Source organism: Solanum tuberosum, unplaced genomic scaffold (genome assembly GCF_000226075.1).
Source record: "Solanum tuberosum cultivar DM 1-3 516 R44 unplaced genomic scaffold, SolTub_3.0 scf00068, whole genome shotgun sequence".
In the NCBI taxonomy this organism is placed as follows: Eukaryota; Viridiplantae; Streptophyta; class Magnoliopsida; order Solanales; family Solanaceae; genus Solanum; species Solanum tuberosum.
Genome location: NW_006238994.1, coordinates 1,276,577 through 1,304,339, shown reverse-complemented (window position 1 = coordinate 1,304,339; position 27,763 = coordinate 1,276,577). Strand labels below are relative to the sequence as shown.

Below are 27,763 nucleotides of genomic sequence, written 5' to 3'. Positions count from 1 at the left end.
TTTTTTCGAAATTTGACTTGAAAAGAGTAAGAAACTCGCTGGAAACTGCCGGAATCTACCCAGAGTGGCCTGAAAATTCTGATTTCGCCAGGAACTTGCCGGAAACTGCCTGAAAATCTCCGGAACCCTAATTTCGATGATCGGATCTAGAGAAAACTGAATGGGTTCTGGTCGGAAATACTGGGTGACCCCAACAGAAGAAAACAACTCGAAAAAAAGATGACCGGAGCAGCACTCACGCGCCAGCGTGTGAACAGATCTCGCCGGAAAACTTCCACCTCCGAACGGCGCGTGGGGGCACGTGGGGGGTTGTTTTTCGGTGGATCTGCTTAGGGTTCGGTCGCCTGAGCTTCTCAAGCCTCGTGATGGTGTTGTCTTTCGCACAACACCTTCAGAACGAAAGATGACACAAATCAGTCCCAACCGTCATCGCCGAAATTTGACACGATGACTTGAAGTTTCTCACCAATGCTCTGATACCATGTGAGAAATATATGGGAAAAATAATATTGAATTGTGTATCTAAATTGTTACATTGAGACCCTATTTATAGACAATACATTGAAATCCTTTTCTAACTAGGATTCCTATTCCTATTCTTCTTCCTATTCTAAGTAGGAATATATATACATATTTCTATTCTAACAGATACTATATGAGAAAATAAGAGAAGAGAAAAGATGTATTGATGACTGATTAATCTGACTACAAGACAAACTTATTGATGAGTGTCAAATTCAATACATATGATATTTGTCAAATGTGTGACAATATACAAGTATTTTACTGATAAAAAAAAACTTTAGAATTTAATAGTTCTAACATTCTAAAAATAGTACAACACAACACATAAAAAATAATCATATCATATATCATATAGCATATATATATAAAAAAGAGAACCTTAGGCCCGTTTACGTGGCACCACCCCAAACAAGAATTTCCTTTTAATTTATTTATTTATTTACAAAAATAGTCTTCCCCTTTCATGAAAAGTTGTGACTTTAATGAAGAATTGTGACTTTTATGAAAAGTTGAGACTTTAATGAAGAGTTGCGACTTTTATGAAAAGTTGTGACTTTTATGAAAGATTATGACCTTTCTGAAGGGTTGCAACTTTTCTAAATTGTTGTAACCTGTCCGATAAGGCACAATTAACATTTGTTCACACTACCCTTTGTTGTCTATAAATAGAGTAATTCCTCTCATTTTAAAACAACGAAAATTCTGAACCTCTTCTTCTTCACAATTAAATATAAATATTTATGTACTTTGCTCCTGTTGAGTGGCTCACTGACACCATTGCTTGTGTTACAGATCCTGGTATGTATTTTTACAGTCATTAATTTATGCTTATGTTATTAATGATAAATGATAAGATGTAATAATTTTCATTTTCCTTTACATTATTAATGTTTGTTGCTACGTAATCTTGTATGTAAGATAATATAGTGTTTTATTTTAATGTCTGATAGGTTTTAAGTATTATTTTATAAATTCCGTGATGTTATCATTTTACTAGTGAAGCAATAAATGGATATACTAATGTACAAAATGACATGGCCGTCTAACCATGTCATATAAAGAAATAAGATTACTTCCTCTACTGAATTGTACCTCCATCTGTGGTGGCATTAATGTTTGTTTCTACGTAATCTTGTATGTAAGATAATACAGTTTTAGTTTTAATGACTGATTGGTTTTAAATATTATTTTATAAATTCCGTGATGTTAAATTTCCGCGCGAAGCGCAGGTTATTTTACTAGTGAAGCAATAAATGGATATACTAAAGTACAAAATGACATGGCTGTCTGACCATGTCATACAAAGAAATAAGATTACTTCCTCTACTGAATTGTACCTCCATCTGTGGTGGCTTCCAGTATTTGGAGTCAGAATAAAATAGCCAACCCTGCATATTGTCAATCAAATAGAAGTTTGTTCATGAATTCATGCAGCAATGTAGAAATACAAAACTAAACTTTAATGTACTCTAGAGCAAAGAGGCCAATCACAAGAAAATTTTGTTTTTTTTTTTTTTTTTTTGGCTTTTCCAAAATAACGTCTTTTTTATACTTAGTACGTTTTTCAATTTCAGCATTCTACATGACAAATTTAAAACCATAAAATTTAGAAAAATATAGACATATTTAATTTACAAAATTCAAAAGTCTCCTTTTTTTTTTTGATTTGCACCGGGTGTCCGAGTCTCTTTGAGCCCCGACTAATCCCGGGGGTGCACAGGCCCTCGGCAAGGAGTTTCCCGCAAGTGCACCACGGTTAATTCAGGTTTTACCCAGTCCGATGGCCCTCAGAAATTGTTTGCACCCAGTGGGTTTCGAACTTGAGACCTTGAAAGGGAGCAAACCCCAAGGCTCAAGTCAATTGCCAGCAGGCCAACCCCTGAGGGTTACAAGAAAATTTTGTCTCAAGGCATATCTTTATACAAATACCAATACTAGGTAAATGAAGCCAATGACAAATGAACTCTCATTCACCACAAGATCCAAACCTAATGACATACTACTTCATCTGTGGATTGCTAAAAAGTGATGAAAGAAAGATCTTGTTACTGATTCAACTTTCACTCTAAGCCACCAGGATCCAAGATTCACATGCATAATCATATATTGTTGAAGTAATAACACAATGAACCATTGAGCTTCAGAGGTTTTCCATCTTCTGGTTAAGACATATACAAAGACCATTTGAAAAACCAGAAAGTGGATTCCATCGACTAGGGGTTTTTCTTTCCAGACAAGCAGTTTCACCTCATGAGGGGGGGGTTCTTTTATTTGACAACTTAAATGGTCTTTTCCGTATCTGTTTGAATCAATGTAAAACTTAGGTTAAGAAACTCAAGCGTATAATATATTTGTTCACAACTGATTGATCCCACCCATTGGTAGTCAATTCGCTTATCTTACCGCTCTAACACCACCACACACACATCCTAAATCCCCATTTCTTTAAGTTTGCTTTTTTCTTCTTTTTGACAGAGTAATGGACAGGCTGTTTACAACCTTTTACTGAAGCTTTTACCATAATTCTCTTCTTATAAAATAAAAACAGCAGAATTGAGCTCACATTTCTTATGTTTTTAACTTCCAAAAAAAAATTCTATACTACTTGTTTTAAGATGTCAAAATTTACAACAGAGCACAATAGAGCTCAAGTTATGCTATCATTAAACAAATCAGTAGCCGAGTAAGAGTATTAGTGGTAAGAGTAAGAAGTATACTTGCATCAACCACACTGCATTGCTATTTGCTTTTGACATTGCTTTGTACACAGCAGATCCGAGAGATGAAATATATGTTGGATCATCAGTAGGTGGAGTGTTCTCATTGAAAGTATCACTGTGTAAACATGCAACTTATCAGATTATGAATCATAAACCAAAAATTGATATGAAACTTTTAATTTCCCTGTTTTAGGCACTAAGAATAAACCTTGAGTGGAAGTTAAAAGAATTCTAAATTTGATGCCCTAAAACTGCCGGATAAGATCCCTAAGCAGGGCATTAATTGTCAAAGATCAAGAAGTTCTTGACTTAGTTTGCAAGACCCTGTTACAAGTTCCACCCTTAAATGTTCTGATCAAAAAGTGTTCTGACTCTCCAATCTTACATGGATCATTTAGGAGGAGAGATACTTCAAGAAAAAAGAGAATATTATGACTAGTACTTACAGGCTGCAAGAGGTGATGATTGTACATTTAAGGGCATAATGAATAAGTAGGACATTGTCTGTCAGTATTAAATCTAATTTTTTATTTAGCTTTAAGTTATAAATTGTAAATCTTTATAGCCTCATATCTCTCCTAATGTCATTAACTGAATTTCAGTTCAATCAATAGAGTCACTGTTAGGCAACAACATACAAAAGATAAGAGCAAAAAAATCAACTTTTTCAGGCTTGAAAAGAAAGAAGCCCTAAAACATGAATAGTAAACCAGATCAAAGTGAAAGAAGAAACTTTTTTTAATAGAGTAGATCAAAGTGAAAAAACTTGAAACTGCTTGTGAATTCAATGCACTTAATTAGGCCAGAAGAAGTAGTTTAGTGGGATGATGGACTACCAGTTGTAGATATCAGTGATGTCTCCGTATTCTGCAGTGAACATACAAAACATGAATCACAAAAGAGTCAGTTGAGATCAAATGACAGCAAATATCCTATTATAGGCCGCAAAACATTGACTCTATTTTTATCAAAGACAAGGCCAGGAAGTTGACCCTGCATCGACTTGCCAAATAAACAATATAAACAATGATTCATGAACTATAACCAACTATATGGCTACTTCACTGAAATTGGGAATTTGCATCACAGCCCCACCCCCACAAATATGATCATCATTATGAAACTAGATCCACTAGATATGTGCTTTGCCTTCTTCCTCAGCATGAGTTGAGGTCAAACAAGTACTCCCTCTGTCCCATTTTATGTGGCAACATTTCCTTTTTGGTCAGTCCCAAAAAGAATGTCACATTTCCTTATATGGTAAGTTTATAAAGGTATAATTCCTCTTTTATCCTTGTTGGTCCCACTTAATCTTAAAATAATACTCCAATACATGTATGAGGAGAGAGAAAAAAGAGTCTACTTTTTAAAGGGCAATTTGGTAAACATTTCAAAGTCTTCATTTATTTTTTAAACTCCGTGCCCGGTCAAATGTTGCCACATAAAATGGGACGGAGGGAGTATTTTTTTTTTTTGATCCATTAAAGCACCTTATACTGCAGTTGGACTAAAATATAGGCACTGGGAGAGGGAGAGGGAGAGAGAGAGAGAGAAGAATTAGATGTTGAAAGTCGTACTACTTGAGGGGTTGGAATTAAATCACCGATATTTTTTTTTATCTTTTCTTTTTCTAGTGAAAGGAGGCCCCAAGTGGAGCAGATGGTATTCTGAGCTTCTTTTCATTTGGGGAGTCTTAAGTCATAGTCCTATATTTACAATATTCACACTACAAGATAGAAAAAACTAGCAACCTCTAGCACATACTATCAACAAAAACAACAATATTCAAGTATTTTGAGCTCAATTGAAGTCATCAATGATCATAGAAGTCTAATGGTATATCGATTATTGGCAGGACCACCACACTCATCGGCTTTCTGATATTTATGCCAAGATGCTTTTTCTTCTTTAAGAAGTATCTGTCAGAATAGAAAATGCATCAAGCACTGTATGCGCTTTCCCCTCCCTACCATGTTATCTAGATTTAACCTAAGTGCGAACCATACAATGAAATTCATATTAGGTGTGTTGCTCTGCAAATGGTTGCTCAAGGATTTTAAGGAAATAATTACACTTAAAAAAGCAAATAGAAAAAGAAGACAGAGCCACATTTAATATAAGCTTTCATTAGGGCATGACTGATACAAGTGCTAATTGTTAAACCATTAGTAGTAAATCATAATAACTCGTTATTTTAAAGGCACAAATACAAAGCATACCATCCAATTTTGGACTGAGAGTACAGATGCGGAAATTGCTGAAAACTGGACTCATGTTATACGACTAGTAGATTCCAGCAAACACGTAAATACCTAATACAAAGATCCTCTGTAGGAACAAACCCATGCTCCCAAAAAAGAATTATAACAGACTGACAGAATACAACTTCAGAAGTAGGATAGTACAGATCCAACATAAATTATAGGGTCCTAATTCCCGGGGAAGTCCCAACAGATATGTAGTCAGGGTGAAACAAGTTGATCTTGCTAGAGAAGTGCTGATTTTCAAGTGCTGGCCATTTATCTCTTTCCTAGGAAAGTGCTCAGTCATGTGCTTGTCATGTATGTGAATTTTGCTTTTCTCTAAGCTTCATCATATTTCTGTTTCTAAATGTACGAGGAAGGCAAAAGTATGTCAATAACTAAAGCAATCGTTCTCTCGAATTTGTGCAGATTTACCAGGATATTTTAAGTTTGTTTGTGACAATGTGGACACAGAGAATATCCCCTAAGTTGGTGCAGGTTCATCTCTTCATACTGGCATTAGACTTCCAGACAAGATTTTAGAGGTATAGAGTTGTGGGGAACTCATTGGTTTTCCCAGTGAAGTGTAGTGGCATGTAATTTTTCTGTATGTTCTTTTTCTTTCCATAAGTTCATTTAACATAGAATTGGAAACAGATAAGTGTAATGTGTTAAAAATCTTTGGCTCCTTAATGTTCTATGTTCAAAATGGATAAAGATAAAGCAACAGAACAAGAATAAAAGAGGTTAGGAAGTTCCACAAAAGTCTAGAATCCTTTTACATCTTTCAAGACCAAACAACTTTTGTCAATGTTCTGTTCATTAAAGGAGAATCCTGAAATCATTTCAACTGAAAGCAGAAGTATAGCTTACCCTTAATCTGTTTCTGGATAAATGCCTCTCCAATTTCGATAAATAAGGGATCGGAAGGAGAAAGGAGAAAAGTACAACACCATCGAGAGTCACCACTAACAGTGTTCCTAAGAAAAGTATAAACTCCATCAGGTAAAAAGATCAAATCTTCCCAGTATCTGACAATAAATGTTTTCCAGCCAAGTTAGATGTACTTTTTAGGGAGCACTTCAGAAACATAGAAAGATTAAAATTATCAGGGATAGAATTTTTACTTTCAGAAACACAAGGTTCATCATCACCTGTCACAAAAGTGAGTCCTTGAAATACTCTACCTCTTCAACACACAAAAAAAAGTTCATCGGAATTCGTAGATTGCTCTATACGAATTTAAAATTGGAAACCTCTTTGTTCGTTTTTAGATTATAGAAGAGAAGTCGGTCAGAAATTTAGAGGACAGAAGAAACAAACTAAATGGCACATCTCACTAGCTGTCATAAGCTTATCATCTAGCACACATCACAGAAATCAAACTTAGTTAGAACCATGTTGAATAGAAGTTCTATAACTTTTCATGGAGAGTGAAGCGACGGGAAAGAAAGAGATTGTGAAATATTTGCATATTCTCAAAACAAAAACAAGAGAAGACAATGTTATGAAAAGGACCAGCAAGATGGAAATGTGGTCAACTATATCCAGAGAGAAAGTTAAAAATACTTCTTCCCAAAGATTTTATATTACTTGTTACCATTCTCAAAAAAAAAAAAATTGTACGTATTTGACATCCTCTATTTTTTCTGACAAAAACATTTACTAGTCAAAAATAGGAGGGAAGGAAGAGATGTCTCCCAATGCGCAATGTCAGTTTCCATCTCAAACTATACAGAGGCTCAGCAAAAATGTTAAAGAATGAGAAATATTCAGCAAAGAGTAGCAACAAGAGTGATGTTTCCTATGCCTTTTAAAAATAAAAAAGAGGCAGGCAATAAATGCATAAAATGAGGATCAACACCTCATCTCACATGCTATGGTGGCAGAGCGTCTCACATGAATTCAGTGGAAGTGGAGAATATTACCCAAAATATGCTAATCATATGTGACACAGTATATTAGTACTTCTAATAAATACGATCTAAGAGGAATGAAAGGAACAGAAACATTTAAGGGAGACAACAAACTGGAATTAAAGTTAGTGAAACTGCACACTTCAAATTGACATACCAGTCCCCAAGCCTCGTGATATTTGCAGACGGGAATATCTTTTTCAATGCAGCTGGAACATTTCCAGAGAATGATGGAAGCACTAGCAGACATTAGAGAAGAAAAAAAAAGACAAGCAAATAAATGTAAGTAAGCATATTGTGTATTGAAGAAGTAAAGAACAGAAACACCTTTAGCTTAATTGGTACACCAGGCTACGAGAAGCCATGGTCTGCTAATCAGAAATCGGTAATAAAGAAGAAAGGCAAAATAGTTGGAAGGTTCCTTTGAAACCAAAAATACTGTCATACCTGGGGTCATGCCTAACTCCTGCATCCGAGATAATATCCGTTTCTGCAATGCTAACTGAATATTTAACCAGTTTTGAGATAAAGGCCCACCCCATCTGCAGTGGAATATAGCTTTGGAGTGTAAATTAACGAAAATGAAACACAATATGATACAGAGAGCAATACACAGCAAACTTTGAAGCATAGATTCCAAGAGAAACATAATACAAATAAGGATGAATTCAGTCACATCTGCTAAATGGACAAGTAAGAGTGCAGATTAGGATCCATGCTTTCACTTTCATCTTTAAGAAATACAAAGTCTATTGTGAAAAATGAGGGATTGTGCTAAGATAAACAACCTCGTGAAGGTAAACGTCCCATCTGGACTATCTTACCTCGACAAGAAAATGGCAAGACACTATGGCAAAGGATAATAGGCAGCAAAAAAAGCATGGAGATGGATACGGTGACCTAGCTTATCACCTGCTGGCCATCCAATCGTATGACAAGGATTGCATGAATCAATCAGATGACAAGAAAATTTAGAATTGTATAGATCTTATAGACAAGCAAAACTCACTTAGATGTAGTGGAGCAGCCTAAAATAGGCCTGCTCAACACATCTGAGGTATTCTCATTTCTTAGGTACTACACCCTTTAACTTTGAGCACCATACCAAAGCTCAAAGTCCATTTTCTGCATGACATTTAATTCACATAATCTTTACAAATTATATACCCTGGCCTCACAAGATACCTGAACCAGATAATATTTGTTACAATATTCAGTTTGCCAGCATATGTTGTGGCTGGAAATGCCCTTCACTGAAAGAGAAGTTAGAAGTAAGGGACAGATTATAGCACTCACGCGTGTAGGTTTCCCATGCGAGCCCAAGCCAGGAAGGCAGGTCCACCGAAGAAATTATTTAACTCTTGGGTAGTAATATTATAATCCTGACCATCAACAAACATGAGACAGAAAGTGCTTATAAGCGTCTAACAAAGCTTGTTATAAATCAATATCAGACTGTCATGAGCTATAACTAATCAAATGCTGTGGTATTTGTCTCTTAGACACACAGTATTAAGAAACCCAAGGTAAACATCAAGCAGATATAATATCTGTAGGAACATAAGATAAGGACAAAGTGACTATTAAAGAACTAGGAAGGTAACACTAAGCAGATATTGGCACATTGCTTTTAAGCACCAAATAAAATAGTCAAGACTTAAAAGAATGAAGGGTATATATTTTCAGTAAATCTAAGAGAAAGTTGATGATCTGATGGCAGCTGAAACTTTAAATACTTCGGCACAAAGAATAGACATTTTAATTAACAAACTTCATCTGAAATAGTGCCCAAGTTCTGGTCTACTTCATAGAAGTAGATTCAAGACAGAAGTGCTAAGATTAGCAATATGAAAACAACGCATGGGTTAGCAACGATAGGTTTATAGCAATGGTACTACCACAACTGATTCCCCTAACATACACACAACTCAGGCCCTTGCTCAAAGGTATCAAACAGCTAGTATGAACCCACAAAATCCAATGCTATAAAAATACCAAGAAAACTTTTTGCCAGATAGCTTCTTGTCCCGTAAATGCTAGAGGTAAGTTGATTCCTTGAAGTGCCATCCAATCAATTTCTTTCTCCCATCTTTGCCAATCCCACCAAACATATGAATCTGCATGGAGAAGTACAAATATGCTAAGCTGTTACACTTGCAGCATCTTAAAAATACCAATAAGTAGAAATACGCTAAGTTGTTATACCAGAGGCATCTCAAAAAATACCAACAGTAAGCATCCATAAGTAGAAAAAACATGATTCTCCTAATGTCAACATTCAACAGAGTAGACTTATCAAGTAAAATGGTTTTCAATCAAGCTCAACTCAATCTAAACAGCTTAAACCTACTGGAATAGCTCACAAAAATGGCTGAAATCGTGAGGTATCTACAGCTCCATCACTCATTATAAATGCTTTGCTTTCTTGATTGACACGACGTCCTGATAAGTTGTCCATGAACAGAGTAAGACTGGTTACAGCCTAGAAAAGATAGGGATGACAAACCGTCAAATAGATCTGTTTGTCTTCTCTATTTTGCTGTTAGGATATCATTTTCTAATAAATTCAGGCACAGGAGAGAATTTTCTAAGAGAACCTTGGTTTTGCATAAGATATCCAAATGAAAGCCCTCAAACACCCACATCGCTAACATACTAATAATAAGTGTCTTTAATTATGCACAAGTATGCCAGGGAGGATCGAGGAACATCATGAATTTGGTTTCATCATCCTATGATTAGATGAGAAAAGTAATGAGTTCTACAGAGAGCAAGGAAAAATTACTAGAAAAGAGAAGGCAAAAGAAGACATCAACTTCACTTGCAGTATCACAGAGAGGAAATTGCAGTGGCATAAGGCTTTGGATATCAGAAGACAGATGCTCACACACTTTTAAAAAATCAACCAAATACTGCATTATGTTCTCCATCATTTATGTATTGGGGGAAGACTTACTACCAGAATTTCGGTGATAGTGAGTCTGTAACGGCACTTTATAATGCGTAACGACTTATGCATAAAAGGTTGTTGGGGGAGGGGGAGAGAGAGAGAGAGAGTTGTATGCTTACAGCTGGATGTGACAACATTTTGATAGTAGTTCCATGGTACTGGCCGTTGGATCGTCACTCCTCTGGCTTCTACAAGAGGCAGTGCACCTGGCTTGGGAACTGAAGCTAACTGAACACCCCCTGTCTTGTCCCATGAAATATGAGCTCCACACTTATACTTTAAATACCAGTGTAGACCCGATGCAATTTCAACAGCTGTAGTTCCTTGAATTCTAAGAGAAAAAAAATCAAAAATAGATTCATAATCTAATTTAAGCCTCTTTCAACTGTATCTGTGCACTGGATAACAAAATTCTAAATATTATATTGTCTTCTACTTTGAAAAGAAATCTGGACTACAGATGCCAAAAGAGGCTATGGCAATCAACTGTCAACCCTTAAGACTTAAATATATCATATTCAAAAGCTCGTACTGATTACGGAGAGTGCTAATTGATATCAACAAACTAATCCTTTAAGAATTTTGCAAGAAACTTGCCCTTTGCAGAAATCAGCAGCACCTGGTATGGGGGCAAAGTTGGCAATATTATGAACCAAGGACTTAAACCAAACAATAACTTATTAAACAATGTGCATCTGGAAGAAGTAAATTAGGAGTATAAAACCACCATTGAGTGCTTAAAGGAAAACAAAACTTTTCTACAGTAAAAAGAACACAACATTTTAAGCAAAACGAGTCCCAGAAAATACACGTCAAAAAGTAACATAATAAGATCCTTGTTTAACATACAAAATTTCAGGTGAATTTCTGCGTGAACTCTTGTAATTTGTTATACGAAAGCAGCTTCTTCCACCACAAAGATCCTACATTTACATATGAAATGTCACGTATAGATTTCAAATACTCAAGTAACAAGTCAGTTCGGCAACAAAAAAATGCGCCAGTAACAAAAATATACAAATATAGAAGATCCTTGCTTACAGCAGCCTAGACGATTATTCAACATCATTAGGGAGAAAAAAGTTACGGGAAGCCACTTAAATACAATCTCTTACCTTCACTTATTCAACATCTACATATTGTATCCTTATATACACAATGATCATTAAGTGAGCATCATTAACCTATTCTGATGGTACTAACAAGTGTTACAACAATAATTTCTTCCCAAAATTTGTACCATGATGTCTCAGGCTCAAACCCCAGCAAAGCCAAAAAACACTAGGTGATTTCTTCTCATCTATCCTAGCCTTGCTAGCTAGAGTTACCTAATACGTGTTGTTAGTGAGAGAGTTATTCCGTGGAATTAGAGTTGGACACCACGGTTACCAAAATTTATTACTGAACCTATGAAAAGTTCACACAAAGGATATATACTAATGCCATTTGTGCTTATAACCATAAAAGTCAACTAGTTCTTCAAAAATGACACTATCTCAACAATCTTGAGCATTTATCAACTAGAACAAAGAAAAGCAGTAAACTTTAAGTTACAGAAACAATAAATTACCAATTCCCAAACAAAAAGAGACTAAATGATAGGAGACCCAAAACTGGAAAAAAGACAATGGAGCTAATAGTACAGTACCTTGGAGACAATCTTAAATTCAAAACTGTGCGAATGGGCCGGAAGTAACCTCTGTAAAACACCCTTAGCTGCAGATTCTTGCACTACAGATTGCGCCCGTTTGCTATCCAAACGCCTTAGTACAGACTCTACAGCATCTGATCCCAATGTTGTACATAGGAACACAGAAAGAATTGCAAGAAGAAACCAAGACTTCAAATTTATCATATTTTCTTGGAATTTGGAGCTTCAGAAACAAGTCTAATGGTTGCTAAATGTTAATTTGAATACCAAATGGTGGATAGTGTCTTTTTCTTTGTTAGGTTTTTGGGTAAGAACATTTGGAGATTTCAAAGTTTAAGGTTTATTCATGTGGGAACCTTAATTAAACAATTAGAGCCACTAAGTGATAATTTTGCTTTAGTGTTCATAATTTCCATTGACTTATCTTTGACAAAGGAATTCGAAAATTGGTTACATCACTTTTTAGTCTTTTGCAAGTTACCTTTTTGCATATCAAGGGAGAAAATATGGTTTTCTTTAATTTACATATTTTTTCAAATTTTATCTAAATATTTATTATTTATTTTAATTTTTAAGAAAATTTATATATCAATTAAGTTATATAATACTTTAAAATGAATTGTGATACAAAATTTAAAATGAACAAATAAAAGTCAATGAAAAGAGTATATTGCAAGACTCCTAAAAATTAAATTGCACAAGTTATTCTGTAAAAAGAAAATTACATGAACTCTCTCCACAAAAGTTTGAAACAAGATAAAATTGTTATAAAAAACGTTGGTTTGGTTGGAAACAAGTTATCCAGTATTAATTATTTTTGAAGAAATTATTTCACCATGTATATGTGATAATTTATCCATTGTTATGATATAAATAATGATATAAACAATCCATTGACTACCTAATACCTCCAGCTCCTACCAAACTGATGATAAAATAATTTTATATTTTATACCTTATACCAAATGACTTCTAAGTATGATTATGTAATATATAATATTTTTGAATTACAATTATATATAAATTTTTCCTTTACTTAAACTATATTAACCCGCTAAAATTCAATCCGAACAAACCAGGTCCATCTCTACTTTGCATCTATTCCTTTTCAAAGTTGAATAGGACATATTACCCCCTTATTCAAGAAAGAAAAAGTTGAATATTCCTTCATTTATAACGACACAAAAAAAGTAAATTTTGTGTGTGTATCCCGTGTAAGGTTGAATACCAATTTATACCCCTCTTCCCCAAGTTTTTCAAGGGTATTTCTGTCTATTCGCGAAAGGGCGGCGAAGACCAACGCGGTTTATATATACACGCTTCGCGCTCTACAAAGAAGAGGCAAAAAAGTTCTAGGGTTTGCGTTGCTGGTATCGAAAGTTTCAAAGATGATCGAGGTGGTGTTGAACGATCGATTGGGGAAGAAAGTGAAGGTGAAGTGCAACGAAGATGATACCATTGGTGATTTGAAGAAGCTGGTTGCTGCACAGACTGGTACACGCGCCGATAAGATTCGTATTCAGAAGTGGTACAATGTTTACAAAGATCATATTACCCTAAAGGACTACGAAATTCATGATGGGATGGGCCTTGAGCTCTACTACAACTAGAATAAACTATAGGTAACTTTTGGATTCGTAGAGTTTTTTAGGTTTCTTTTAGTTTTGAATTTTTGGAATTTGATCTTATGGTTGTCTATTTTATGATGTTGTTGTGTTGAGAGTTTAAAGTTTGAGATTGATTTTGTTTCTGATGCTTTAGTTGGATTCGAATTGAATGGTTAATTTATTTATGTGATTAAGTTTTTATAAACCTTATGCCTTTTTCTTATACGTTTATGCTGAATTTGACGGTTTGGTGGTCTGAATCGCTGCAATATAGAGTTAGAAGCAGAAGTTGCTATCCTATGACTTCTTGCGTCTCAATCAGGTACCGATCTTCACCTTGTTTTGCTCTTGCTTCTGGCATAACTTATCATTCAGTATATATAAAGGAGTTTCCATGTAACTCTGTCCAGCCATACATTAGCTACACATCAAGAATCTAGTTATATTTCTTATCACCCAAAGACAACTATATACATACCTAAAATCCGATATAGTCAATAGGTCCACACTGCAAGTGTCATAAGCCACATATGTAAAACTTGATAGCGACTTCATGTATTCCATAATAGGGGAAGTCCTGTAGTATCTACTTTATAATAACTATCGACTTTAAGGAACACTATTAAGGCTACTAAGAAGCTCTGTGCTGTATGTGTAACAATAATTTTTTGTCTTTTTTTGTTGCTACTGATGTAATTAATGCTTTTTTGTTTGCTTCAAAGGTTTTAACTTGGCTTGGATTTGTTGAGCTTTGTTCAGTTTTTAAGACTGGTTGTTTATACATCTGTCCTGTGTGGAGAGTGGGTCAGGGGCAGATGTAGTTAGACGTGTACTGTTATGCTAAGTCTGTACTTGTTGTTACCAATAGAGATATTGGATGACTTCTCACACAAGGTTTTAGTCACATTGAAAGACAGCAAGTAGCTTTTTGTCTTTGCTGGGATTTGAACTCTGTTCTCACATGGTTTATGTCCCACTTCGTCGACTACTTAATTACACCATTGACCTTTGTGTTGTATGGGTCTCAAGTTCTGGGATCTGCCTCGTCAGTGAGTTACTAATCATAAAAACACATGTACAGAAACTTGCCGCTGTCTTGAAGAATGTGGCATTGGGTGGTGGCAAAAGACCACTGAATAACAGAAGGGGCGTGGTGGGGTGGAGAGGTGGGGGGGAGGGGTAGGCAATTTGTAAATATTGTTGCTGTCTTGGTGTTTGTTGAGGTGTCAATTGGAATTGTTGGACTGGACTTAACAAAAATTATTTAGGGTGATGCAAGTTACAACAGCATGACCAGTGTAAATCCCACAAGTGGGTTTGGGGAAGGTATAGTGTGTGACCACCTTACCCTTACTTTGGTAGGTAGAGAGGCTGTTTCAGATAGACCATCGGCTCAAGGAAAAACGTATCAAAGTAGATACTATAGAAAGCATGGCAAAAGTAAAGCATGATTGTGTGACAAAAAAAAGGTGCTAGGTCCAACTCGACTAATTCGTATACCTTTAACTTCTTGTTCCTTGTTTATCCTCAAAACTTATGGTGTGATCTTCTATTACTAACTTTTAATCACTGGGGTAGGACATGAATGACAACCCTTACCCATCGAGTCACCCATCGAGTCAACCCTGAACTAGCTGAATGAAGGTCTGACAAAACGTAACATTTTAGTAACTTCTAATGAAGTTTTCAAATTCAGGAATCTGAAAGGTGAATAGTAAATCAACACTAAATAATTGAAAGTTAATACCCACTAACAAGTCATGAGCCTCTTAGCTGATGTCTGGATACATAAATCTATGAGGCATTCCCCGAGAATAATAATACTATCTGAGATAAGAAAAATCTGAATAGAATCGCCACCACTTGGATGAAGTCAATGGAGTCTGTCATTGAATCTAGAAATGTCTGCCCCTAGCCACATGCTTCATCACCTGTGCACTCAAATCCTGCCACACGACGTGGTAGGCCCAAACAGGCTAAGGACCTCTGTAGGATACTTCACAAGACTCGTAGGCTACCTCCCATATGGTGGAGTTAGACTACTTTGGGATAAAAATATAATAAACAAGGAAATATGTTTCAAAAGCAAGCATGGAAATCATATAAAGTCTGAAAACTGACATAAGTTGGTAACCGAAATTGTAAGCTGAAAACTGAGTGAAAAACTAACAATTGAAACTGAAGCTGAAAAGTCGGCAAAAGTATTTTCATATAATGGCCCTGCATATGTGAAAATCTGGCAACACGCACGTGGTAGGGTCGGCCTATCTCCCCAACAAGCAATTTGGCTCCTGTGAGCCTGGGTAGCTAACCCAGGCATTTCTAGCACTCATGCTGGGGGAGGTTGGCCACTTCTCTCCATTGGATGTGATCACATGAATGCATCAGAAGAATGCTGAAATTGAATGTGATATAAAGACACAATAAGTGGCAACACACATAAACGTGTAATACAGTCACAATTCATGTAAATTTGTACCGAAAGAATAGAGTGAATGGAATACTTGCGCACAAGAAGACATGGTCTAGGATTTATCTAACACATGGAACATGTGGGCTCTTAACGGAATTTCCTCTTAGGAGAGTAAGCCTAAACTTACCTCAAGTTTTTAGCAAGTGTTGCCTTTCTGACCTTCCTCAACGCTCAACATCAACATTCTTAGAACAAAATTTGCCACTCTTGATCTGTAAGAACTCTGGTTGATCTGAACTCTTTAAGTTTCACCAAAATTTGTTGTAATTGGGCCATAGATATGAGTTTCTGTTGCGTTCTTTTAAGCCAAAGATAAGCCACACAATAAGTGTCGACACACATAAACATTTGTCTTTTAGAGCAAAGAACCTTGAATAGGATGTGTGGACCTAGATTGAAGCTAGGGGATATTCCCTGCTGCTCTGTGTGAGACATTCTATGCGGAAGATGAGGCAATGATTCTATGTGGAAAATAATGTGGTTTGTGTGGTTCTCTATTTGGCTTTATAATATCCGGTGACAAAATGTAAGCTGCAAAGAGATGGAACTGAGAATTATTTTGGTACAAATCATTGTTGGAGTTGGTAGGTGTAATTACAATGAAGCGAGTGTTTTACCTGTAGCTCCAGTTCAAGTTGTTAATCATGCATATGCCTTGAAGTCAATTAATTGGTATTTGAGCATGCCTAGGCAACTAAGAAGTTGTTAATCATGCATGCTTAGAAGTCAATTAATTGGTATTTGAGCATATGCCTAGGCAACTAAGAATTATTGTGCATGCCATCTTGAGGGAGTTTGTTTCAGTGTGCAGCGGTGTGGTATTAGTTTGTGTAGAATTATCCCTCTACAGATTAGAAATGTGTTTAGATACTAATGGATTGTGTTTATCATAGTGATATTGGGCTGCTGGGTACTGGAAGGTGGTTGCTTAGTTATCTATATCTAACTGGAATTGTATGTTTATTCTTCATATTTGAGCTGGAGCTTCAACTAATAAATTGGATGGTATAAAAGTTATTTGCATAGTACATGTTACACTTTTTAGCTATTATGTTCTTCTACGCTTTGGTATGTCTCACGACTTTTTGTTTGATTAAAAGCCTACCTCTTATTTGTTTTTGGATGTCTTTAAGTTTGGTTTGTGGATAGCATCGTGTGTGTGGGTTGGTTTGGAAAATAATGTTTGGGTTTGGTTGTCTGCCTTTTAAGAGTAACATTAATTACAAGAGAATTGATTAAATCTGTTTGCTACTGAACTTCATTTTTGAGTAAGTACTTTCAAGCCATATGGATCAAACAGGGGAAAGGGGAAAAGACATTGGACCTGTCCGTCCATAAGGTTAGCCAACTATCAAGCAAAAAAATTGGATTTAAAATATGGTAATATAGATGAGATAAAGGGGGATGAGGTCCAACGTGGTCAATTCATGAAGATCGGTTTTCAAGTATCTGTTTCAAACGCAACCTTGAAGTGCATGGTAATTTGAGTTTACTTGCTGGATCTCGCATGATTTGGGGGGGAATTGGATTAGGAAACTTTTGTGTATGGTATTTTTTCAATTGGATGTTGAAAATTGATGTATTTTTTGTCAGTTGATAAGAGGTTAGTGTTGAATCTCATCAAATTTAGGGCCTGTTTGGTTTGGATCATTCTTTTAGTTTCCAGTTGAACAAGTCATTATGAAAATATTATGTCATTGTGACTTTTACCGAGCTAGCAATTTGCTATTAGCTTGATAAGTTGAAATTCTTGTGCAATTAAGGGGACTGGGTAAATTGGGTAAAATAATGGGGTACCAAATGGGTCCGTAAGTTTGTTGTGTTTGGGTTCCTTTTTTGCTTTATAATATCTGGTGACATAATGTAAGCTGCAAAGAGATGGAACTGGCATTATTTTGGTACTAATCTTTGTTGGAGTTGGTAAGTGTAATTACAATGAAGTGAATGTATTAACTGTAGCTCCAGTTCAATCTGTTAATCACTTAGTAGTCAATTAATTGGTATTTGAGCATGCCTGGACAACTAAGAACTATTGTGCAAGCCATCTTAAGGGGGTTGGTTTCTGTGTGCAACTGTGTGGTATTAGTTTGTATAGAATTTTCCCTGTACTGATTAGGAATGTGTTTAGGTACTTCTGGATTGTCTTTATCATCCTAGTGGAATTAGGCTGCTGGGTACTGTGGTGGTGGTAGCTTAGTTATGTCTTACTGGATTTGAATCTTCATTCTGCATATTTGACCTGGAACTTCAACTAAGAAATTGGATGGTATAAAAATTATTTGCATAGTATCATGTTACACTTTTTAGCTATTATGTTCTTCTACGCTTTGGGTATGTTTCATGACTTTGTTTGATTAGGCATACTCTTATTTGGTTTTGGAAGTCCTTAAGTTCGGTTTGTGGATAGCATCGTGTGTTTGGGTTGGTTTGGAAAATAATGTTTGGATTTGGTTGTCTACCTTTAAGAGTAGATATTAATTACTAGAGAATTGATTACTTTAAGCATATCTATCTAGTATTATTTTTGGCGGCCATTGAATTTCTGTTGTTTCCGTGTCTTATTTTAGGTTTATGGAAAATACACTGGTGGACGTATCTCAGCTGCCATGTTTTAAATAAAAGATTGATTGTTGGCTTGTAATGTAAAGTTTGACATGTTTAATCAACTTGAGGAAAATGCTCTCAACTCTGTGAATGTCATGTGTCTGGTTGGTATTTTGCCTTGTGGTACAAGGGTTAACATATGCCATATGTGCTCTTAGATTTTCTTATCAATTTTTTTTAATTTTGCTGTGGAAAAAATAGAGATCGTGTCTTGAGCTTTATTGTTCTTTAACAATATTGCTGGCTTACTTCTGAAGAGGTTTTGAACGAGTTGCCAATAGATTTAACAAATTTGGACCTTTTGTTTTGCTTAACACGATTGAATTACTAACAAATCAGCAACCTGTCGTATTTTTTATTTGTAGATCTGCTGGATGTATTATTAATGTGTTATCATTCCTTCAAACAAAAATTGAGGGGTATAGGTGCTCTAAATTACCAAGTTGAGGGTATAATTACCCTTTTCCATCTAAAACTTCTTGTTATGAGTGTGAACATTTCTTTAGCATACTTAAAGGAAAATGTTAGTATTATGTTTTATTTAAAATACTTGACGAGTTTCAAACATATGAAAGAACATATCTATCCTTTTAGGACACTGTCGGGTCGTTTGGTAGAGTGTATTAGCAAAAATAATGCATGCATTAATTATAGGCTTAAGTCATCAACGGCTCTTTAAAGTTGTCTGCATAATTCACTTAAGCACCTCAACTAAGGCTAGTACCTATTGAACACCTCTACTATCTTGAATTGATACCACTTGAACACTTTTTGATTATATGACATTTTGGGTGTCATTCACTAACAAGAAGCGCGTGAAAGCATCAAATTTAACATTTTTTAAATTAAAAAAATTATTTCTTCTCCATTGTAGCATCTGCCATGGAGCCATATACACCTCTCTTCTTCCTCCTCATTTTTCTTTTGTTCTTTTAATTTCTCATTATTATCATCTTATATTTTCAGATCTGTTAGTATTATCATCATCGCGTCTATTTTTTTCTCTTCTTTTGAGCAACCATCACCGTCTACTGCCTCTACCATTATCGCCTCCACTTGGTTATTTTTATTTTTTCAAATCTAGAATTGAATCTTGTCATATTGTTGATTTATGAAAGTAAGTAAGTTTATTAATTTACAATTTAACTCTTTGCCATATTAATGTTCTTCTTCCTTGTCTCTTCGCCACCATTTCCTTCACCACATCACTAATATGTCTCTACCATTGCTATACCCATTTTCTTTTTCTTATTTCTATAGTCACTTTACCTCCTCTATCACCATTGAATCTAAATTCGCCATTGTTGATTTATTATGAAGAAGAAAAAAAGAAGAAATGGTTGTTTCGATGGGTAGCAGGGGAAGAATTTGGGTGGGTGGGGTAACAATGTAATTATCAAAGTCTTTTTTTTTTTAATTTTGAATCTAAAAAATCTACCATTGTTAATTTATGATAAAGAAGAAGACGACGAAAAAAAGAAGTAAGAAGATGTCGAGGGACTAAAATCCAATGGGTAGCATGGGAAAGATTTGGTGTGGGTGGGTGGATTGTTTGGGGTACAAAATATTTTTTTATTTAAAATATATTTTAAAATAATTTTTGGATCTAATGACACATGTCATAATTTAATTTGTCATTGTGCCATGTCATCACAAGTGTATCTCACACACTTAATATTTTTGGCTGATTGTCAAAAAGATGTCAAATAGATGTCAATTCGAGGTAGTAGAGGTGTTCAATAGGTATTAGCCTTAATTGAGGTGTCCAAATGAAATATGAGGATAACTTTAAGTGGTTGTAGATGACATAAGCCTTAATTATATGTATTAGTAATCCCTTGTATGGTGCATTTTGTCATGCTGTGTATTATTAATACCATAGATTTCTAGGTATTAATAATGCAAAAGATTTAATACATGCATTAATAAAGATTCAATTACCTCTCATTTTTTCCACCATAATTATGAAGGATACTTTTGTAAATAAATATTTTTATACAATGCATACTATTTTTAATACATCAAACCAAACAATGCATAAGAAATAATCTATGCATAATAATTAATACATGCATTACTAATACACTTTATTAAGTATTATTTTTATGCACTCTACCAAACGATAGTATTTCGTAAAATGGCGCATAAGTAGATAGGGATTTTCACTAGGTGATAATCATCGTCTTTAATACAGGAATAAATCATCGTGCTGTTCCATCACATAGAGTTTTTGTACTTGACACACTTTATTGAGGATAAAAGATTCTTCTTTAAGCCTTAACACTAGTACAAGAAGAACAAATCCAAAATCAGCAAGGACTAGTTTTGGGGTAAGATTTTGAGGAAGTTCTTGTGGATCAAGCTTTCAACAGTGTCCTTCACACTCAATTCAAGACGTGTGAATTTGACGCCTATAGTTTTTGCTCTTTCCCCCGATATTTGGAAGGTCGGGGTAAGGGGCAATCCATTTTCTTCAAAGCTACATCCAAATATAAGAATTTTGTGAGTGAAGATCAATGCTGAATTCACCATCAAAATCATGTAACATGGAAACACAACGATATCATGCATGGTAAATTAGTTCAAATGAATACGCTGGAATGTTATACCGCCAATCTTGTTTTTGCATATAGTGCCATCCAGGACATATTACTAAAATTACTACATCATCATGAATCTTAAGGGATTAAAATTTACTACTATTAATTATTAATTATGGCTGAAATTCTATCTTGTTGCATACTCCTAATGTGCAAATTAACTATCCTACTTCCTCTTAGGATTGTGAAGGAGGGTTATAAAACCATGTAGCATTTCTGCTTTTCTAAATTCAAACAAAGAGCAATTAGCTAGTAATCGTAAACTTAGCTTGTTAAATTTCTATTGCCTTTGTTGTTCCCCTTTAGATTTCGAATCATCATATTAGTTAATTAATTGTTGGCATGATTCAACTCTACACATGATGAGGTGTCCAAGAATAAGCACATGTATAACATTGGCAATTTATACTTACTTCCCAGGGATAGTGATGGAAGGGTAAAACTTTTGTAGAATCTTCAAAAGTGAAGAAGAGTATCCGTTTGCCCCAACTAAACTATATCTTCCATTTGCTGAAGGAACCTCAAATGCTAGTATATGTGCATTAGCAACATCCCTAACATCAACGAATTTATATACTCCATCAGACCATGCTTCTTTTCCTACATCAGATGAAACACAATGTGTCAAAGCTGAGCAAGTACAAAGGAAAGACTCTCCCAATAGACTGTAAATACGTAGGATTTCTGCAAATCTTGCTTCTACAGACATTTCAGATCATTTGCCAAAATCTCTGTCTTCTTATTATACTCTTTAATTTGAAGGCCTTGAGAAAGAAAATTGTTAAAAACTGTACTACAGATCTAGATGACTTTAATAGATACTTTCAGTTGGCTAGAATCCGTTACTTGAACGAAACAAGATCTTGTGGAATCATATTGAAGATTTGAACGAATACATTAAACCCGATTTAATATATAATGCCCACAATCAGAAGCAGAGATCCATACCTTGTGTTATGAAGTTGAGCATAGCCTCAGAAGAGAAATTGAGTGAAGGCTGCAGAAATGGACCAATGACTAGAACTGGATGAAGGGTAATCAAGTCAATCCCATTCTGTTTTGCAAATTCCCAAGCAGCTTCTTCAGCCAGGGTCTTGGACAGATTGTACCATTGCTGAGAAATTCAAATTTAAAACACCGGCAATAAGCCAATAGTGAAGAGATCAATGCTAGCTGATATATTCTACATTACTTTCTCAAATACTTCTTCTAAATGAAGTATATAATCAGACCAAGAAATTACTAAGGGATAAATGTAAGGGACACTTACTTAGCATCTCAAAAATGATAAAAGGCTGTCATTACTCAATAAATTGACTATATAAATACATGTGAGGAACGAGCTTAACTAGAATTACAAATCCCTGAAAATCAGCTATACTATTAAGGGCAGTTTGGTATGAAGGATAAGGGACAACAATCTCGGGATAAAATGCAAGATTATTTTATCTAGTGTTTGGTTTAGGGGGTATTAGTCAGTCCCATGATCATTTATTTCACTGCTTGTACTATAATGATGGGATAAGTTATCTCATATATGTGGTGCGATAACTAATCCACCCCATCTTAAAGAATTACATAACTTTTTGTACATTTTTCTTTTTGGTTAGGACCAACTTTAGTAGTCTCTTCTCAATGATCAGGTACAAAGTTTGGGATGTCAAACTCTACTTGCAACTTCTTGCACATCAATAATCGATGGAGATAATGTTTTAACTAAAAAATAACTATACTATTATAGATAGAAGAGTTAAGAGTCAAATACATCTGAAGTACCTAAACTATCAGGTGTGTGAGTTTCTAAACTGAAGTATCACCAGATGTTTATCTAATCACACCTAGACTATCGGATGTTCATTTTTTCTACTTGAAATATCACCATCACCATTATTCAAGTAGAAAAAGTGAAAAACTTATGGTTGAGGTGTGTTTCGATGAACATTTGGGGATAGTTTAGATAGAAAACTCAAAAAATCGAATACTTTAGGTGTGTTTTTTAATCTTTCAGTCTAGATATTAGGAAATAGGTTGGTTGTAGCTAGTGATGTTAAGCTTTGATAGTGCAACACAATGTAGCATTAATCAAATCGGAAAGTAGCAGCAGAAATTGAAGTTAAGTAATTATTAAACCTTTCTTTTCTCGCAAAATTCTGGATCTGAATACCAAGTCTCATCAGCTACAGCTCCAGGGATATATCGATTTTGATTACATATCATAGAAGCCGTAGAAGAAGTTATCACAACTCTTCTCACAGATGGTGATTTGGCACATGATCGAAGGACATTTAGGGTTCCTTCCACAGCAGGCTCCACAAGTTCCTCCTAATAGATCAAATTAAAGAGTTTTTTTGATTGATTTATCTGGAAATTTGGATCGGTTATACATGGGAAATTTTTTTAGTAACATGCTTACCTTGGATTTAGCAGTGAAAGAAAGAGGTGATGCTGTATGAAAAACACCTTCACAGCCATCAATGGCGGCATCAAATGATTGTTCTTCAAGTAACTCTGCTTCGAATAGATGCAGCCTTTCATTAGCTCCATCAAGCCCTAAGAGGTGACTCACTTTACTTTTATTCTCTGCAAGTTTATCCCATCATCAAAATCAATAATGGGCTGTGTTTGGTATATGGAGAAAATCATTTATATTTGATTGGTCAAAATTTATTTTTATTCAAAAAACAAATTTCTTAAAAATAAAAAAAACATTGTTTCTTCATGTACATAGAAAAGCAAGTTTCACAAGTAACTTTCAAGTTCCAACTAACATTCCCAACCTCCCTCTCTAGACATTCTACCCCACTCCCCACCTGATTTAACCCTTTATAATCATTGGTTTTTTACGGATGATGTCCACACCAGCTTTTTATACATTTCAACTAATTTCACGGTACACATGTCATCTCCCACCAACAACAGATATCAGGTAACTTTGTCCATCAAAGATAGAACAGATAGGACGAATCACCTAGTGTTTTTTTTTGTCTTCAATGAATTTTAAACTTGAGACCTCAAGGTCTCAACCACTTCATTGACCATTTACATATAAATACTTTTGAGATATTATTCTTTTTATTTACTTACCAAATATTATAAAAAAAAAAAACTCACTCATTTTTCTTTGTACCAAACACACCAATATACGCTTTCTTACAAGTTTTTTTCGTGAAAGAAAAATGTTAGTTACAATCTTTTCTTAATCACTACAATTGTAGTAGATGTTAACAAGATAGAATGAGAGCAAATTTTCTTTTTAATTGAGGATAGAAGAAGGGAAAATGGGGAGAGGGTTACGGTGTGAGAAATTGAACTTTCATCAATTAAGTGTGAGTTCAGATAATCAATCAACTGAGCTACTAAGATTCTCCAAGAATGAGAGCAAATAATCCAGAAATTAAACATCTAAAAAATGGCCTTGAGAACATCCAAACATAAATTTTAAAAAATAATAATAAAGAGAGATGTAATGTATAAAACTGACTAATGTTGCGAAGGGTAGCATTAACAGTGTAGCCATGTTGAAGTAACATCTTGATTAGCCATGAAGCTATGAAACCAGAACCCCCTGTTACACACACCACCTTTCCTCCTCCAATACACATTATGCTGCCTACTCTTTTTTTTCTTTTCTTTTTTTGTTGTTGTTGTTCAAGTGCTTATTTTGTGGTAATACCACCATGCATGTCTTTATATAGTGAAAATATATATAGTAGTATATAGTATACATTGAAAACAGTGTGTCCAGGGCCGGCTCTCGCCTATAAAATTTTAGGCATTGGCCGCCAATAACAAGACAATTTAATTTGGCATCTTGTCCAAAGGACAAATAATCCATATGTAGATTTTTTTTTCCAACCTAATTCCTTAGGTTTTGTAGGTACTAGTCTACTAGATATGGTCGGAGAAAAATACAACAACAATAATATATAATTTCATAAGCGGATTCTGAAAACGATACGATGCAATCAACTTTATTCATATCTTCATAGGGGTAAAATTATGACCATCACCTTAAGTTAAGAAGTCTATATTTATTGACAAATATACGTGGGTATATCTAGGTAAGCAAACTTTACGTCCTAGTGATGTGTTTTAAAGTTGTGTGGGCCTTGGTCCAAAGTGAATAATATCACTTAGTGGGTTGGACAGTTACAAATGGTATTAGAGTCACTCTTGTCTCAGCCTTGTCAATGTGGATCAGATTTCAATTGAGTTTAGGCAAATTTCGATAAGGTGGGGCAAACCTAATCAGGGCCGGCTCTTGCCTATAAAATTTTAGGCATCTCAAATTTTTATAAATAAAAAATTATGTATCTTAACCACATTCAAATAGAAGAAATTAAGGAAACATTGTTTTGGATTCTTACATTTTCTTCGTTAACACTCACATTATTTATCCTTTGTAACTCTTTTTGCACTCTATTTCTTCAAATCTTTGATAGTTAGAGTAATACACTCTCAAAAATATGAATCAATAGTCGAAAAGTGTTGAACAAAGTGCATTACAAATTATTATTTTTAATTTATTTGTTAATTTTCATATTAAAGTAGGTATACCAAGTTATCAACTTTTTGAATCAGATTCTATGATTCTAACTCTTATCTTTAAAGTTTATCAACTTATTACTTATAAAATTGTGTTAATAATTCATATAATAATTGTCTCAATAAAAGGATGTTTTTCAATGTTGAATTGATAAAATATTACTTAAAACTAATAATTAAAAAAAAGTGTTTGAAAAATCATTTATATAAAAGATAGTAAGTAGTAATTTACATCTAGAAATTTAGAAAAATAAATAGATATAGATAAAATTTATATAGATTTTAGGCCTCTAATAAAAATTTCGCTTTAGGCCACAAATTATGTTGAGCCGCCCCTGAGTGTGTCCTACATATGGGTCCTTTTTTTGATATGTAGTGCAAAACAGATTCAAAATTTATTTGTGTGATTACATCGAGTCTGTTATTGTTGTTAGGGCAGGGCGGGGACCTATTCTTAGTTATGTCGGAAAATTATATTGTATATAGAGGTTAAATTTTGTTTATATATATATTGACACGGTTTAGTCTAGTGGTTAAGATATTGTGAAAATTCCTTGAGGTTGTGTGTTCTAGTCTTTCTAAACAAAATTGAAATGAAAATCACATTAAAAATCGCAAATAAAAAATCGACTAGTAGTTTGATCTGACTTGATTTGGTACTGAAAAAACAAATCAGACTAGTTTTTTTTTTTTGTTGTTGAAGATTATCGTGTCATCACTCATATCATATTTTTATGTTATTTATTTAAGAAACACCTTAAATAGCAGCATTTTGGACTCAGAGTCGTATTCAAAATTTTGAGATGATGGGTGCACTATTATGAAAAGGTGGATCTAAGATATAAATTTGATCGGCTTAACATTTAGGTTCTTATCACTAAAAATAATTAAAATTTTAAAATTATAGGTCCAAAATTATTTTCCCTATCCAAACCACTTAGAGAGGCGTTACCCAATTTTAGAAAAGAAAATAAAACGAGATACATATAAGATTCAAATTTCTAACCTCACTTAGAGAGGTGCACCCAATCATACTCGCACGGTATGATACTTGCACGGGTATGGTACTTCAACTATGGGTTCGCATATCTATATTTAAATATTTTAAAAAATATAAGACTACGATATATGATTTCAGGAGGGGAGTATGGGTTCACGTGAACCCGATGATCCCCCTCTGGATACACCTCTGATTTTGATATGATTAAAGAGATATTTGAAACACAAGTTAATCAATGTTTATATGAACATTTTACTAAAAAATCCAAAAAAAATTGAAGTTGAACAACTTGAGTTTTATTAATTTAATTTGATTTATAGATTTAAAATTTTTAATACAAATAATTTAATTTGATATTTAAAAAATTCGAACAATATAATCCATGTGCATCCCGAACTGTTGTTGTCCACTAGTGCCGATAAAATGAGCCCATATTTTGGTAACCCGCCCATATTTTAATGGGTTGGGTGAGTGATTTTTTACATGGGTAAAATATGGGTTGATATTCATATTCAACCCATAAAAATATGGGTAAAGTATGGATTAGTCAAATGGGTTAAGCTTCTAACTTTTATTCACTATAAATTCATGATATCACTAAAAATATTGTAATTTCTCTTGCTATTTATGTTCTTCAATAGTACTAATTATTTTTCACTATAATTGAAAAGGTGAAGTCTTTGGCCCTCCAAAAATATATATTTTAAATGTACATTTCTTTTGTTACTTATAATTATATATTTTTTTTATTTGTTTAATTTTATATTGGATAATAAATAATAGTGTAAAATAAGCAAATCATGTATTAGTATTGAGTATTGACATTGCTTACAGTGCATTAAGCATGTTTTAGTCCTAAAAATGCAAATATTCATTTACTTTGAAATTAAAATATTTCCCCCTTGTTATTACATAATTTTATTTTATAT

At 34.4% G+C, this 27,763-nt stretch overlaps 3 protein-coding genes across 4 annotated transcripts in view; 1 reads left to right on the top strand and 2 right to left on the bottom strand.

Moving 5' to 3' along the window:
- Positions 1-12,451, bottom strand: part of LOC102580714 (alpha-N-acetylglucosaminidase) — a 26,582-nt gene extending 14,131 nt beyond the window's left edge. The window contains exons 1-11 of the mRNA XM_006345357.2: positions 12,003-12,451; positions 11,204-11,277; positions 10,474-10,685; positions 9,400-9,521; positions 8,701-8,786; positions 7,852-7,946; positions 7,562-7,643; positions 6,362-6,468; positions 4,082-4,112; positions 3,243-3,360; positions 1,863-1,913 (exon numbers count right to left, since the gene is read on the bottom strand). Of these exons, the coding sequence (XP_006345419.1) occupies positions 1,863-1,913; positions 3,243-3,360; positions 4,082-4,112; positions 6,362-6,468; positions 7,562-7,643; positions 7,852-7,946; positions 8,701-8,786; positions 9,400-9,521; positions 10,474-10,685; positions 11,204-11,277; positions 12,003-12,209 (1,185 nt within the window). The 5' untranslated portion in view covers positions 12,210-12,451. The remainder of the gene's footprint in view (positions 1-1,862; positions 1,914-3,242; positions 3,361-4,081; positions 4,113-6,361; positions 6,469-7,561; positions 7,644-7,851; positions 7,947-8,700; positions 8,787-9,399; positions 9,522-10,473; positions 10,686-11,203; positions 11,278-12,002) is intronic.
- Positions 12,452-13,330: 879 nt separating this feature from the next.
- LOC102580272 (ubiquitin-like protein 5) lies at positions 13,331-18,959 on the top strand. Of its 2 annotated transcripts, XR_367159.2 has the most exons (3): positions 13,331-13,627; positions 13,887-13,934; positions 18,653-18,959. XR_367159.2 is itself a non-coding variant. In XM_006345356.2 (2 exons), the coding sequence occupies exon 1, from the start codon at positions 13,394-13,396 to the stop codon at positions 13,613-13,615; it is 222 nt and encodes a 73-aa protein (XP_006345418.1). In that variant the 5' UTR covers positions 13,333-13,393; the 3' UTR covers positions 13,616-13,627; positions 18,653-18,959. The 2 variants fall into 2 exon arrangements, 1 of the variants encoding a protein (XP_006345418.1); XM_006345356.2 differs by lacking the exon at positions 13,887-13,934 and having other exon boundaries at positions 13,333-13,627.
- A 1,858-nt stretch (positions 18,960-20,817) lies between these two features.
- LOC102579943 (cinnamoyl-CoA reductase 1) lies at positions 20,818-24,962 on the bottom strand. The gene is made up of 6 exons (XM_006345355.2): positions 24,771-24,962; positions 23,703-23,869; positions 23,420-23,611; positions 22,238-22,403; positions 21,703-21,889; positions 20,818-21,168 (listed from the first exon to the last, which is right to left on the bottom strand). Exons 1-6 carry the CDS (start codon positions 24,889-24,891, stop codon positions 21,009-21,011), a joined length of 993 nt encoding a protein of 330 aa, XP_006345417.1. The 5' UTR covers positions 24,892-24,962; the 3' UTR covers positions 20,818-21,008.
- Between the last annotated feature and the right edge of the window lie 2,801 nt (positions 24,963-27,763).